This window comes from Neltuma alba, unplaced genomic scaffold (assembly GCF_004799145.2).
Source record: "Neltuma alba isolate B1F8T4 unplaced genomic scaffold, ASM479914v2 tig00010802_pilon, whole genome shotgun sequence".
Classification (NCBI taxonomy): Eukaryota; Viridiplantae; Streptophyta; class Magnoliopsida; order Fabales; family Fabaceae; genus Neltuma; species Neltuma alba.
In genome coordinates this window covers 353,917-367,677 of record NW_021635616.1, presented here as the reverse complement: position 1 = coordinate 367,677, position 13,761 = coordinate 353,917, and the positions used below count along the sequence as shown (strand labels likewise).

The following is a 13,761-nucleotide window of genomic DNA, read 5'->3' as shown; positions in this document are numbered from 1 at the left end:
ATTTTACGCTTTCAATATATTTCTTTAATTTTATGTAAGAAATGCATTTGGCTACTTTAAGAAAATAATAAAGCATGGCTAAAGCAGAGAGATTAATTAATGCAATTGATGATTTTTTTTAAAAATGGTAATTTTAGAAGTAATTGTTGGTCCTCTTTTAACATTGAAAATCACCAATTTCAATGAGAGTAATTTTAAATTTTGGCCAAAAAAAGTATTTTCAAAAAAGTAATACTAATTTATTGTAAATCTACAAACAACTGATTGCCGCCGTGGCCACATAAATGGTGGACGTGGATTTCTCCCAGGGCCCGTGCGCGCACTGACGTTATCCCACAAGCCCATGAGATCTTTGTAATTGGACGAATCATATTGGCCCCAAAAAAAAAAAGTAATGGGAAGAATCAAGGTCCCGTGCAAGTCACGTGTCACCCACCCCTTACGACTGAGGTGGTTGGCATTTCTCCTGCGGTCCCCAGAATTTGTTGGAAGATGGCTGGGTGCTCTCTCGCCTTCCTCGTCAGCTTCTTCGCTTTTTCTGCAGTCGCTCTTGCCTCCCATTGCTCTATCACAGGCTAGTATGCTTATGAGTCCTAAGCTCTTAATTTAATCACTTCTTCGGTCCTTTTCCTTTCCGTATTTTAAATTTCTGAATAAGCATGGGAAGCTAATTTTCTTCGTCTGCGAATGCTCCTCCTTGCATCTGTAATGCTTTGATGTGATGGGTCAATGTTGGCAGTAGCTCTTCCTCATTCTGCTTCGAATAGTTTGTGTTCGACGATTGTTCCCCACGTTACTTAAACATTTTGTCTGGTGACCTTAACATGTTCAATCGGCAAAAGGCATCCAATCTATGAGTTTCTTCGTCTGTACTTTTACTTTTGTTACTTGAATGGGTATCTGATTACGGGCGAACTTATTCTTTCTTGTTTCACTGGTAAACTTATTCATGATAAATCAATGGTAAATATACCCCCGTCCTGCTACTGAGCCGTTTGGCAGAATGCTCAGCGCTGGTTCTCAAGTGCTTATTCTTGTGTAGATTATGTGTTAAATTTGATAGAATGTTCCCATTTACCGGAACTACAAGAAGCATGAGCAGCTTAGTGTTTTGAAATTTCAAGGATAGGGTCTGTGCTGATGAATGTCAGTTTTTGTCAAAATCTTACTTTCACAATGTATAATTAATTATTCTTTGCTTTCTTAATATACGAATACGCAGGGTTACCACTTGTAAGAAATATCAGTGAGATTCCTGAGGATAACTATGGAAGGGCGGGTCTTTCTCACATAACTATTGCAGGTTCAGTCATGCATGGAATGAGAGAGGTGTTCCGCATAATATAATTGATCATTTTCATTTTCTTTAGATATATTAAACTTGCTTATATTTTGATTAGATAAAAAAAAATTTGGCCAAAAAAAGATTGGATAAAAAATATCATCAGAATGATAAAAGTTCTTACAATAACAGTGAGTGTTAAGAAAATGCCTCAAGTTATGATCATCATTGCAAAAAATGTTAACTGGAGAACCGGCTTTGTGATAATGATAACTTATATCTCCTATTTATTAAAATAAAAAAGATTGAGATGGTGTAATCATATTGTTCATATTTTTGAACAGCGAAGGAAAAAAAGAATGAAAAATCATAGTCATGACCAGTCAATTTCTTATTGGTAATATGCCATTTACTTTCAAAAAATCATCTGGTTTAAAACAGGTTGAGGTGTGGCTTCAAACATTTTCACCAGGATCACGCACTCCAATTCACAGGCATTCCTGTGAAGAAGTTTTCATTGTCCTTAAAGGGAGTGGCACTCTCTATCTTGCAACAAATTCTTACGAAAGATACCCAGGGAAGCCACAGGAGCACTTTGTCTTTCCAAATAGCACGTTTCATATTCCAGTTAATGATGCTCATCAGGTATACATCTGATAAAATAGGGTGAGAGTTTTCATGCTCAATTTTGCTTTGTTGTGTTTATGCCTATCAAGTTATAATGCCAATAACTAATGTGATGTCAACTCTCAATGTTGCTTGCTCATCTTAACAAAATGGGAAGCACACCCCTTTTTTTTTTGGTTGGGGGGGTTTAGTTGGGGTTTTTTCCCGGGGGGTGCGGAAGAGTGGACAAATTCTACAAATTTTTGGGCTACTAAAGATGATCTGAATTGCAGTTATGGAATACCAATGATCATGAAGATTTACAAGTGCTTGTTATCATATCAAGACCGCCAATTAAAGTGTACGTAACCTCTATTACCCCTTATTTTATATGCTTCTTGTTTATGCTGTAACTTAATTTTCTTGTAGCTGTTTGGTTTTGCTTACCCAAAGAGTTGACCAAGGCATGGCTTGGAACGAGGATCGTATCTGTTATGAGCCATTTTCATCTGTCTAATTGTATAACGTGCTTTAAGCTACCTAGTGTCTGTGGAGACACTAGTTCAAAGTTTGCCAAATGAAAGCTGCATGTCTTTGCGTTCCTTCCATTTGTCAATTACTATTCTTTTAGGCAAGGAAAGCAGATGCTTCTTCCCCGGGAGGGGGGATGTTTAAAAAATTTTCTTTCATTCCTTCTTAAGGAATCATGTTAGGTAAACTATTCTCTGGTTTAACTGCATCTTGATCACCGTGCATCCCGTAATGGTTTCTATTTTGGAGTGGACCATGCCATAGTAGTGCGAATTTTTAATGAGAAATGTCAGTTAGTTGGAGACTCAGTTCAAAATTTCTTTATACTTTTGGCCTTTTTATGTCGCATTAAAACTCATCTCTTGTATGATATGTGGAATTTAGGTGGCACATCGTTAAATTGAATTACGGTGTTATGATGGAGATGTTTTTGTTTATTTGATTCCTTCCCTGTTCCCCGTTTTTCTTACTTATTTTCTTTGAGTGTTTTGACTCCTGTCTAGGTTTATCTATGAGGACTGGTTCATGCCTCATACTGCAGCAAGATTGAAATTTCCTTACTACTGGGATGAGCAATGTTTTCAAGCGCCTCCAAAAGATGAATTATGATTGAATCATGCTTGATTGCCTTGTGGCATGCAACTGGAAAGATCAAAATTAGGACGAGTTTTCCTTTCAATGTATTGTTATGTGATACCTTTTGAGTGAACTAAGCTGGTAAAAAATGGACATCTTAATGATGTGTCATATCTGTATCGCACGGAAACCTGATTGTTGAGCCAGTCAGGAATATTTACCAGAATTGGATTCGAGGGAAAGGGATGGTGATGGCATCTTCTTGACAAATAACAATGTACTACCTACGAGGTCTTATATTTAGAATTAGAGATAGTATCATACTATAAAAAATGACTGTCAACATGCATGATAATGATCATATATGTGGACATGTTGGGCCTTTGAGGCAGTGATCCCTTGTACACAAGATTGGCTCCTCTGATTATCTAGTTTTATTTTAACGGGGTTTAAACGTTGGTCTATACAATTCTTATTATTTATCAACTAAAGCGTGGTGCAATCTATGTTTATGGATCATGAGATAAGAGATATTCAACGTTTATATTAACACAAGTTTTATATACTGCATTATGCGTCTTATTACGCGTCTTAGTGGACTGTCAACATTTAAAATTAATACTGAGTCCTTTTTTTTTTTTGTGGTGCCTCACCCTGGAAGTAACAACGTATAGCTATCCATAAATCAATATATAATTTTTTCCCCTTTTCATAAATAATTGGCTTACTATGATAAATTCGGCGTGATTTTAAAGGAAAAAATAATCAATAATTCCTATTGTTCACGAGATGGTTTTTGTTTTTTGGGGTTTCCTGTTTTGTGTCACTTCGGCCCAAAGAAATTGTGGGTCGTATGTTAAGGGAGCCAGCATTAAAGGCTTCGTCATAAATATGCCTACCGTTGAATCTGGCACACGATATCAACTCCGACCGTAATCTTTATGGTAAGAAAACCTTATGATACCTTATTTTGGCGGAAAATAAATGCAAGGGAGGCAGCTATTCATGTTGATAATGTTCGAAAGATCGAAGGTTGCCTCTTTTACAGTAAGCCAGTAACAGAGACTTGTAATATCAAATAAATATAATGAAGGGAAGATAATATTATAACTTTATAATCGCCAGTTAATCAGGGAAAGAATTTCAGAGGATCACAGACCAAAACTTGATAGAAAACTAACAATCAACTAAATATCTGCATGCTCCCACAATTTAGGCACCAGAGGAGGAGGGTATACAGAAAATCCTGCGAGGGAGGAAAATATATTAAAATAAAAAATTGGAGTGAGAAATCAAGGGAGATGATTAGCAGAAAGATTTAGAGACGCAGCTTATTTGGTTCAAAATATCAATAATGGAAACACGGTTGAAAGTAGAGTAGGGAGGCTCCGAGGATTGTTCCCTTCCTTACAATCCCCACCAACCAGCTTTCCTCCCGTTTAATGGAATGAATCATAATGAATTGTGGCCATTGTCTCGACCAGACTAACAATGGCTCCCACGATCTAGCCTCTCTTTGCTCCCTGACTGCCCCTCCCGCCATTTCCCGCCACTGGGGACAGGATGGCCTCCTATAGCTCTTCTTTTCCGGCCCCAACCCAACAACTCATCGGCCTCCTGTCTTTCCTCCTCGTCCTCAACGCCGCCGCCGCCGCCACCATCCGCCTTGGAGTCATCCTCAAGCCCGCCCCCGATGTCCCCAGTTTTCGTGAAGCCCCGGCCTTTCGCAATGGGGACGCCTGCAACGCAGAGAAGATCCACATTGCCATGACATTGGACTCTAACTATCTCCGAGGCACAATGGCCGCCGTCTTCTCCATCTTGCAGCATTCCACCTGCCCTGAGAACATAGAGTTCCATTTCCTGTGGGCTAGGTTCAAACCTGAAGTCCTTTTCAGCATCAAAACCACCTTCCCCTACCTCAAATTCCAAATTTACCGCTTCGATTCCAGCAGGGTGCGTGGGAAAATCTCCAAATCTATCCGACAAGCATTGGACCAGCCTTTGAACTATGCAAGAATCTACCTTGCTGATATTATCCCTAGTTACGTGAATCGGGTTATATACTTGGACTCCGACCTCGTCGTTGTGGATGACATTGCGAAGCTTTGGGAGGTTGACTTGGAGGGCAAGGTGGTGGCGGCGCCCGAGTACTGCCATGCCAACTTCACCAACTACTTCACGGACCTGTTCTGGACAGACGCAGTTCTGTCTCGCGCCTTTGAGGGTCGAAACCCATGCTATTTCAACACAGGGGTTATGATAGTGGACGTGGAGAAATGGAGGGAAGGGGATTATACTCGGCAGGTGGAGAGGTGGATGGATGTGCAGAAGCAGAAGAGGATTTACCATTTGGGGTCTTTGCCTCCTTTTCTGCTGGTTTTGGCTGGCGATATAAAGGCGGTGGACCACAGGTGGAATCAACATGGGTTAGGAGGGGACAACCTTGAAGGCAAGTGTAGGAGTCTGCATCCTGGTCCTATTAGTTTGCTACATTGGAGTGGAAAGGGTAAGCCATGGTTGAGGCTGGATTCTAGGAAGCCCTGCACGGTTGATCATCTCTGGGCACCTTATGATCTTTACCGTTCCAGCACTCACTCTTTGGAGGAATGATCCTGGGAATTCAAGTGGGAGGAGCATTGATTAGATTATTGGAAGGACAAAAAGGACCCAAAAAAAAAAAAAGATCTTAATTTTAAAGAATGATGCGGGAGAGATGCAAGTGACCATAATTCATTTGACAGTTCTCATTAGACTAGTCCCATATGACTTTATTGAGCGGGTTGCTCAGCATTTTGCAGTTTGGTGGGGAAGAAAGGGAGATCACGTTATGGTGGTTTTTCTTTTTTCGAAGTCGTTCATTCAAGGTGCTCCAAAAGGAAAGGATGATTCTTGGGGGAAAAAGAAATGTTTTCTCTCACTCTCAGTCTCTCTCTTTCTGTTTTGGATATAGAAAAATCATAAGCATTTCATCATGGATGATGGTAATGGTAGTGCCATTTTGCATTAGTGACTTCGTTGTCATATTCATGAACCCTGTCCTGATTTTTTCTTTGTCCCTTCTGAGATGTTATTTATATATCTATCCTATTATTTGAATATCTTGATAGATTGTACATTCTTTTCAGCCCAATTGCAGTTACACAATTTTCTCACTTCAACTTTTTCTTCCCCATGGGATGTATTATCTTCCATTTTGTAGGAGTGCTATCAATTGAATATACAGTATACCTTCCAAAAAAGACCTGAAAACAAAATAAACAGATTCAATTGATGATATCAGATATAACTTTATAATAAAATTTATTATTTCCAAATCATTCTCAAGTCTCATATTACCCATTCAAACTATATCTATAAAAAAATTTTTGTTATCCGGTCTTACCTCAACATTTAACTAGTCCCATATGACTTTATTGAGCGGGTTGCTCAGCATTTTGCAGTTTGGTGGGGAAGAAAGGGAGATCACGTTATGGTGGTTTTTCTTTTTTCGAAGTCGTTCATTCAAGGTACTCCAAAAGGAAAGGATGATTCTTGGGGGAAAAAGAAATTGTTTTCTCTCACTCTCAGTCTCTCTCTTTTTGTTTTGGATATAGAAAAATCATAAGCATTTCATCATGGATGATGGTAATGGTAGTGCCATTTTGCATTAGTGACTTCGTTGTCATATTCATGAACCCTGTCCTGATTTTTCTTTGTCCCTTCTGAGATGTTATTTATATATCTATCCTATTATTTGAATATCTTGATAGATTGTACATTCTTTTCAGCCCAATTGCAGTTACACAATTTTTCTCACTTCAACTTTTTCTTTCCCCATAGGATGTATTATCTTCCATTTTGTAGGAGTGCTTATGAAGTGAATATACAGTATACCTTCCAAAAAAGACCTGAAAACAAATAAACAGATTCAATTGATGATATCAGATATAACTTTTTATAATAATTTAATTATTTCCAAATCATTCTCAAGTCTCATATTACCCATTCAAACTATATCTATAAAAAAAATTTTGTTATCCGGTCTTACCTCAACATTTAATATTGGTTAGAGGTTATCTTAACAGAATGATTTAACAGTTAAAGGCAAAAAGGCGCTCAAATAGCTTAGTCCTATTAATAGCATTATATTCAACAATGATTATCTTGTTTGCGGAATATAACGATATATTATAGACAATCTAAAGAATGCATTGATTTTAAATCGTACTAGCATATAACGATATACTGACATTCATTTTGAATGTATTAAAACAAGATTTTGTTTTTCTGTTTCACAATAAAAAATTCAACTTCTATAAATTGATTTAAAAATATTTTTGCCATATTAATGGTTCTGTTGACCGAAGCCTTATTAGTTGTTGAATCATGGCAAGAATGTAAGTGTGGCGTTGCTAGGAATTATTCCAGATATAAACAGAGACTGGCACACTGTTCATGCAAAAAAACCAAATCTGCGACTGCCTTATAACTTAGCACAATGGCAATAATTAACTTATTTTCTTATCTTTCTTCAGTGGTCTTGTATTCCCAGCTATTCATTGTGTACATAGATGGCATCCCCTCTTTCAAATAATTCGAAACTTCATTCACAGAGTGAGCCCGTCGTGTAGTAAAAGAAGGGTGAGCTAAATAATCATAACTATGCATCATGATGGTGATTTAGCTTTTTTTTCAGAAGAAGATTAACAAAAATTACAGTTCATACAAAATTCTACCCTCTAGGATGATTCACACTAACTCAAATTTGAGACCTGATCTCTACTCCGAAGCTCTTGGTACCGTGATTGAAATCCATTAAAAAGGAAAGCTACTATGATCATTGATACAACCTAACTTAACAATAAAAGAGCCGAAAGAAGACAAAAAGAAAGAACGAAACTCAACAAACAACAGCCGGGCCCAATTAGTACATGAAAATAAAACTAAGCCACCACCTTCCTCGGTTCATACTCGGTTGAACCTAAGGCTGCTGTTTCAAACTAAATTCAAACTTGTGCGTCCACAGCAAAGGTTGGATCAGAAGTGGACTCTTCCATGTGAGATTGTGGCTCAACGGGGGGAGGTAACGCTAGAAGCGTCCTTTCTGGGCACGAGGAGGAAGATGCTTGGCATGTTTTTTGGAAGGCATGTTCCAAGGTAAGAAGACACCTGTCCCACCACGAAAAGAAAAGAAAATGAATGTGCCTTGGGTTGAATTCTAAAGCGTGAGCTCATTTCATAAATGTTGGAATGCTTCTCAATCTGATTGTAATGAGTTGTCATCATCCAAATAAGGCTAAGCATCATAGTTGCAGGATGTTCATGATTATGGGGATAAAAGAGTATGAGTTCTTAAACGTATACCCATTCTTCGGTGAGAGCATGAGTGGCCCTTGTAGTTTTCCTTCACTGTCGCCAGTAAGAGTACGCGCCCCAAAAGCCATAGTTGATTCAAGAGAAGCAGAGTGGACACAGGTTTGTTCCAGATGAGGGGTTTGAGGAATGGCTGAGAATATTCTCCCTAAAATTGATTGTATGGACAATGCTGAATCGTTATGGGGTCGTACGTAACAAATTATTATTATGCCTACTTTAGAGATAGCCACACTAAGGGGTAGGGTATGCAATACTTACCTCTTCAAAATAGTTGATGATACACTATTTGGCCTTTTGTACTCTGGAAAGTTTTCCACTGAATAAGATGATCAATAACACTTTGAAGAAGAGTTGGAATTGCTCTATATTACCTATACACAAATTTTCAACAGGAAATGAGGATTACAGACTATCCTATCACTTGGAGTCGTTAATGTAATACGTGGTTACCAAATCACAACTTGGTAATAATGGTAAAGAGAAACTTGAAATCGTTTAATTCCTACTTTTTACATCCTCCTTGATCTGTCCAAAAATTGGAACACCAAGCTGAATCAGCTCTCTCTTGTTTCCCTTCATCTGCTTGTTGAACAGTATAAAAGTTTCGCCTGCAATTCTCCAACAAGATCAAGTTAGTAATTTCCTTGGACACAGAACACTATCGTGATTCCCTTCACATTCTAGAACGAGAAGAATCACTCAGCTATAGTTGGTTTACCTGAGAGTTCTCCATTCTGGCCAGCAGAATGGATCTCATTGACAAAATCATAGAGCTTGCAGAGTTCTGAGTCAGTAAAAACTTCCTCATACAACTTCAATCCTTTCACCACATTCACCTGCCAATTCACCAATACCCACCTGCTTCTTATTGCATAAACGAATCCAAGCTTCATTACTAAAAAGAATGCATGTGAATTTTGTGAAAGATAGAACTTGCCATGTGCCCCTTCACCGACTCCTTTGCCGAGAAACCTTTTGTCAACTTTATCTGGAACTACGTCCCTCACATTCTTCGTGGTTGGAGCATATACTGCTGTTCATCAAACTGGCTTGCATTTCTTGAGATCCTGCCGGCCCAATATAAAGAAAACGCCATGGAACATTCAGCACTCAGTGAACGAAGGACTAACCACAAGTCAGATTAAAAAAATAAAATTCATCCCATAACTGCGACGATCTCAATCGGTAGAGGAGGTTATGCGGCTCAAAGAGTCTAGGAAGATCAACGAATCCGAAAGTCATGTTTCTAAAATTGGAGTTTCAATGATTAATCATACATATATTTGCCGTCTTCCGACGAAGTCCTCGTGGGTGATTGTGTCCCTTGTTCAGTATAATGCCAAAAGGGCCACCTCAATGCAGCCAACAAAAACAATGAAACATGAAAGTGTCCATATTTGGATGCAATAAATGCATTCTTTAACTGATTTTTTTCAGTTGGCAACAAAAAAAAAACTGTTTTTTTGCATCTTCAATTTGTTCACTAGCCAATACAGCTCATTCATGACTTCGGCCGAACAAAATGTGGCTCATTGATTTCTAGGATCTCCAACTAACAACAACGACAGCGTTGACCCGCCGTCTGGGATAAGTAGTCAAACAAATTCATAGAATTAGCATCGGGAATGGCACCCAAATTGCGGAAACCCAACTACCCACCGGATTGCTCGAATCCACAACGGCGGAAACAGGCAGGTCACTTCATGGTGAACAGGAAACAGCTCTGACCGGCTGCCGCCTGTAAGGCACACACCTCTAGGCATGCCTAGTTCAGAACCTTGGGGTGGATGCCATTCCTGCCACCATCTTTATTCTGTACTGTACCCACCTAATCATTCTACGCCGCCTTCCCAAAAAAATCCTTCAAAATTTTCAAGCTAATATTTTTCCTGTTATTCTCAAAATTATACGGACTAAAATATTAACTTTTTTTTTTTAACAAATAGTAAATTTTAACAGTTTGAAGGAACAAACTGGAAATTTTTTGGGTAAAAAAACAGTTCCATCTTTTTTTTAAAAAAAATTCTTCTATGGTTATTAAAAAAAGATATGTTTATCTTCCACGCTTTTCTTCCCATGCACCACGCAATCTGTGAATCCCCACCAAACAAACAACATTGAAGTCTCATCTACTTCCTCTTCTTCCCCCCCCCCCCAAAAAAAAAACCAAAAACAAAAACCCCCACCCCCCAAAAAAAACCGGCTACTTTGCCCCCATTTTATGAAAATGGTACCCAAGCCTAGGGGTGTTCAAGAATGACCCGTCCCGGTCGGCCCGTTCGATCCCGGTCTTATTGGAACGGGACGGATCCGTCCCGAAATTTTTCGGGACGGGACAAACCGGGACGGGACAAATAATGGACCGGGACGGGACGGGACACGGGACGGGGTTGTCCCGTCCCGTCCCGGTCCCCGTCCCCCTTTTTTTTAATTTTTTTAATTTTTTATCCCATTTATATAATTATTTTTTTCATATTTTTTTAAGATTTGAGACTATTGTATGGAACTATAGATATATTTATTTAGAGTTTTTATATTTGTTAATGATTTGAGATTATTGATGATTAGAATTTTTAGCAATTTTTTATTGTGTTAAAAGCTTTTGTTTAGAGTTTTTAATGATTATTATATGTAATATTTTAATTTTTTATTTAAGAGTGTCCAAACAAACAAATAAATAAAAAATAAAAAGATGTTTTTATAAGGTTTAAGCCCAAAAAACATAAAAAAAAAGAAAAAAAAAAGAGGGGTTCGGGACGTCCCGGTCCCGTCCCGGATCCGTCCCGTCCCGACCGGGACCGGGACAACCCCGGGACGGCCGGGACACGGGACAGAAAATCTATCCCGTTACTGTTCCCCGGGACGGACCGGGACGGGCCTGTCCCGGTCCCGATCCGTCCCGTGAACAGCCCTACCCAAGCCAAAGCTTGATTTTAAAAAGTCAGGAAAGCTCAATTTTTACCCAAAGCTTTATAAAATGGAATATTAGAATTTTTATTTCAAAAGGTTAAAAATAAAAGCTATAAAAAGAGAAATGGAATACACCGCTGTTGCCAAGAAAAAAACGCCGTAAATGCCGAATCAATCCCAACATTCGTGGTAGCTAACTGCCTACAACATAGTGTTCCGATAATTGAATGTCGAGAAACAGGAGGAAACCTTTTAATCAATGAAAAACCCAGAAAGAAGAATATCATCAGTTCTATGTAATTACCTGTATCGGTAATTTCACTTTCCGGCGAATCGTACTCGTCGGGAGCCTCGTGACCGCCATTTCCATCACTATCCATTGTTTTATGATTTATTTTCTTTTTGTCTTCGGAACAAGTGTTCGCGTCCTCACTCTTGCTGTTATCTTGCCTTTTTTCTGTGGCCTCTGTCTTCCTCTCAGTGACTTTGCGAAGCTCCACCGCCACTTCGGCTATTGAGTGTCTACTTCTGCATTTGTATGACTGGTATCCAGTTCAATCTCCGGCGATGAATTGCGGAAAAAACAGACTCATAGTCGGAGGTTCCAGTGGCTGCACTGAGCTGAGCAAGATGACCGCAAAGAGCGTCAATAACGGCATTGGCAGCGGCAAATTCACTGCGGAACCAAGAAATAATAGCATCTTTAGCAAAGGAGTCTGAAACCATAATAGGTGTTGATTGCATCGGCACCATAGTAGGTTCCATAGGAGGAGCGTGATCGGTCGGCAATGTTAGCCCAGCCGCCATCGGCATCACAGCAATTTGGAAACCAATTCCTGGCTAAGCTATGAGGATTTTGCAGGATGGTATGAGAAATCGGGTGTAATGGGTGTTGGGGAAGATAAATATGGATCCAATGAAGTCGGGTTTGGAGGCGGTACTGGGTTAGTTCCGGAGGAAAAGAGCAGAGGCTTGGTTTTCACAGGGAGAGGTTTATGGGCGAGTTAAAATATATACGCGTGGAGAGCTCCACCAAAAGGTGGAAGTTGTGCGCACAAAGGCGCTCCCGATTACGTGGCAATATTATAGGCCACCTGACGTGGAAATATGTTAATAACTTAAGAAAAAGAAAAAGGCCCAAAAAATGAGAGAGAGAGAGAGAGGAAACAGTGTGTGTAGTTCTTTCTTTTTTTTTTTGGGGGGGGGGGGTGTCGGGGGAAGGTATGGCCGAAGGAGGTTTTCGTTGGCTCACAGTCAGGAGGACTGATCGTTAGGGTCGCGGGGAGGTTCAGCACCCTCTGATGGGAAGGTGAGCGAAGTTACTAAAATGGACCTCCTTATTATATTAATATAATTACAGCACGTGAGGATATTTAAAAATAACAATTTAAAAAAAAAAAAAACTAAAGATCGAGATGAAAAATCATTCTTTTTCTGGGACAGCTGAGCTGAGTTTTCTTTCTTTCTGATCTCTCCGCCTGTTTCTTTCGTATGAGAGGATATTTTCCTTGTCCTTGTCTACAGGTAAGTTAAAACTTAGCTTCTAATTTGAATGTTCCAGAGTGTGTTGGTTAGAGAACAAGACCCTGAAGAATGGAAGTGTGGATTTAGCGGTGGTTTATACAGAAATGGCTCTCAGGCTTCGGGTGCCTGCTTCTTGCGGTTATTCCTCCTAATGCCTTGTTAAAACTCAGCTTCTAATTTGAATGTTCCAGAGTGTGTTGGTTAGAGAACAAGACCCTGAAGAATGGAAGTGTGGATTTAGCGGTGGTTTATACAGAAATGGCTCTCAGGCTTTCGGGTGCCTGCTTCTTGCGGTTATTCCTCCTAATGCCTTCTTAACAAAAAATGTGAAATTTTTAGGGATTTCGATCCCTCAATTAATCGTAATCGAGGAATATCGACCATCGCATTATGATACAACGATGCCAGGATAAATTTTTTTACCTTTTTTTTTTGTAAAAAAATTATTTATAACCCGCGTAAATAGTATTAGATCGTTATTAATAATGGTTGATTTTTTAATCGAAACCTGAAGATATTCAAATTTAAAATTCCAGTTAAATGTGAAAACGTGTGACCCGATTGCGGAGGGAAAGAGGCACAGGGACGGCAGGAGTACGTACGCGATCATGGATGCCAGGTAAAATAAGTACATAATCATAGCTTACAACTTTAACTATTTACGTGGCCGAACCTTATAATGTATTTTGGGCAGTCTTGTGGTTAAATCAAGCCTAACTAATGTTGGTCAGAACTTTGCTGAGGTGCATCATTACTCCTAATCATATCAATTAACGCCGTTAAGAATTTCTGTGGAAGTTTGTCGGCCTCGTCTCTGAACCCAATTGTTATTTCATAATGCAGTGCCCGGTGAATCACGTTTTTGGATCTCTTCGAATTTTTTTTTTTTTTTCTTATTAGAATCTCATCTTCACTGTTAGATCAAATAATAGATTGTTCAGATTTAATATTTTAAAAAGTAGATGTCCATCCCA

General features: G+C 39.1%; 2 protein-coding genes and 1 pseudogene across 3 annotated transcripts; 2 read left to right on the top strand and 1 right to left on the bottom strand.

The window, feature by feature from the left end:
- Positions 1 to 468: 468 nt before the first annotated feature.
- On the top strand, positions 469 to 3,514 carry LOC114759189 (auxin-binding protein T85). 2 transcript variants are annotated; one of them, XR_003741892.1, is made up of 6 exons: positions 469 to 574; positions 1,223 to 1,329; positions 1,724 to 1,927; positions 2,182 to 2,249; positions 2,923 to 3,369; positions 3,406 to 3,514. XR_003741892.1 is itself a non-coding variant. In XM_028948306.1 (5 exons), the coding sequence occupies exons 1-5, from the start codon at positions 493 to 495 to the stop codon at positions 3,026 to 3,028; spliced, it is 567 nt and encodes a 188-aa protein (XP_028804139.1). In that variant the 5' UTR covers positions 469 to 492; the 3' UTR covers positions 3,029 to 3,514. The 2 variants fall into 2 exon arrangements, 1 of the variants encoding a protein (XP_028804139.1); XM_028948306.1 differs by having other exon boundaries at positions 2,923 to 3,514.
- Positions 3,515 to 4,407: 893 nt separating this feature from the next.
- LOC114759185 (probable galacturonosyltransferase-like 4) lies at positions 4,408 to 5,758 on the top strand. The gene has a single exon (XM_028948299.1). The coding sequence runs from the start codon at positions 4,559 to 4,561 to the stop codon at positions 5,606 to 5,608; it is 1,050 nt and encodes a 349-aa protein (XP_028804132.1). The 5' UTR covers positions 4,408 to 4,558; the 3' UTR covers positions 5,609 to 5,758.
- A 2,877-nt stretch (positions 5,759 to 8,635) lies between these two features.
- Positions 8,636 to 12,266, bottom strand: LOC114759230 (RNA demethylase ALKBH10B-like; annotated as a pseudogene).
- Between the last annotated feature and the right edge of the window lie 1,495 nt (positions 12,267 to 13,761).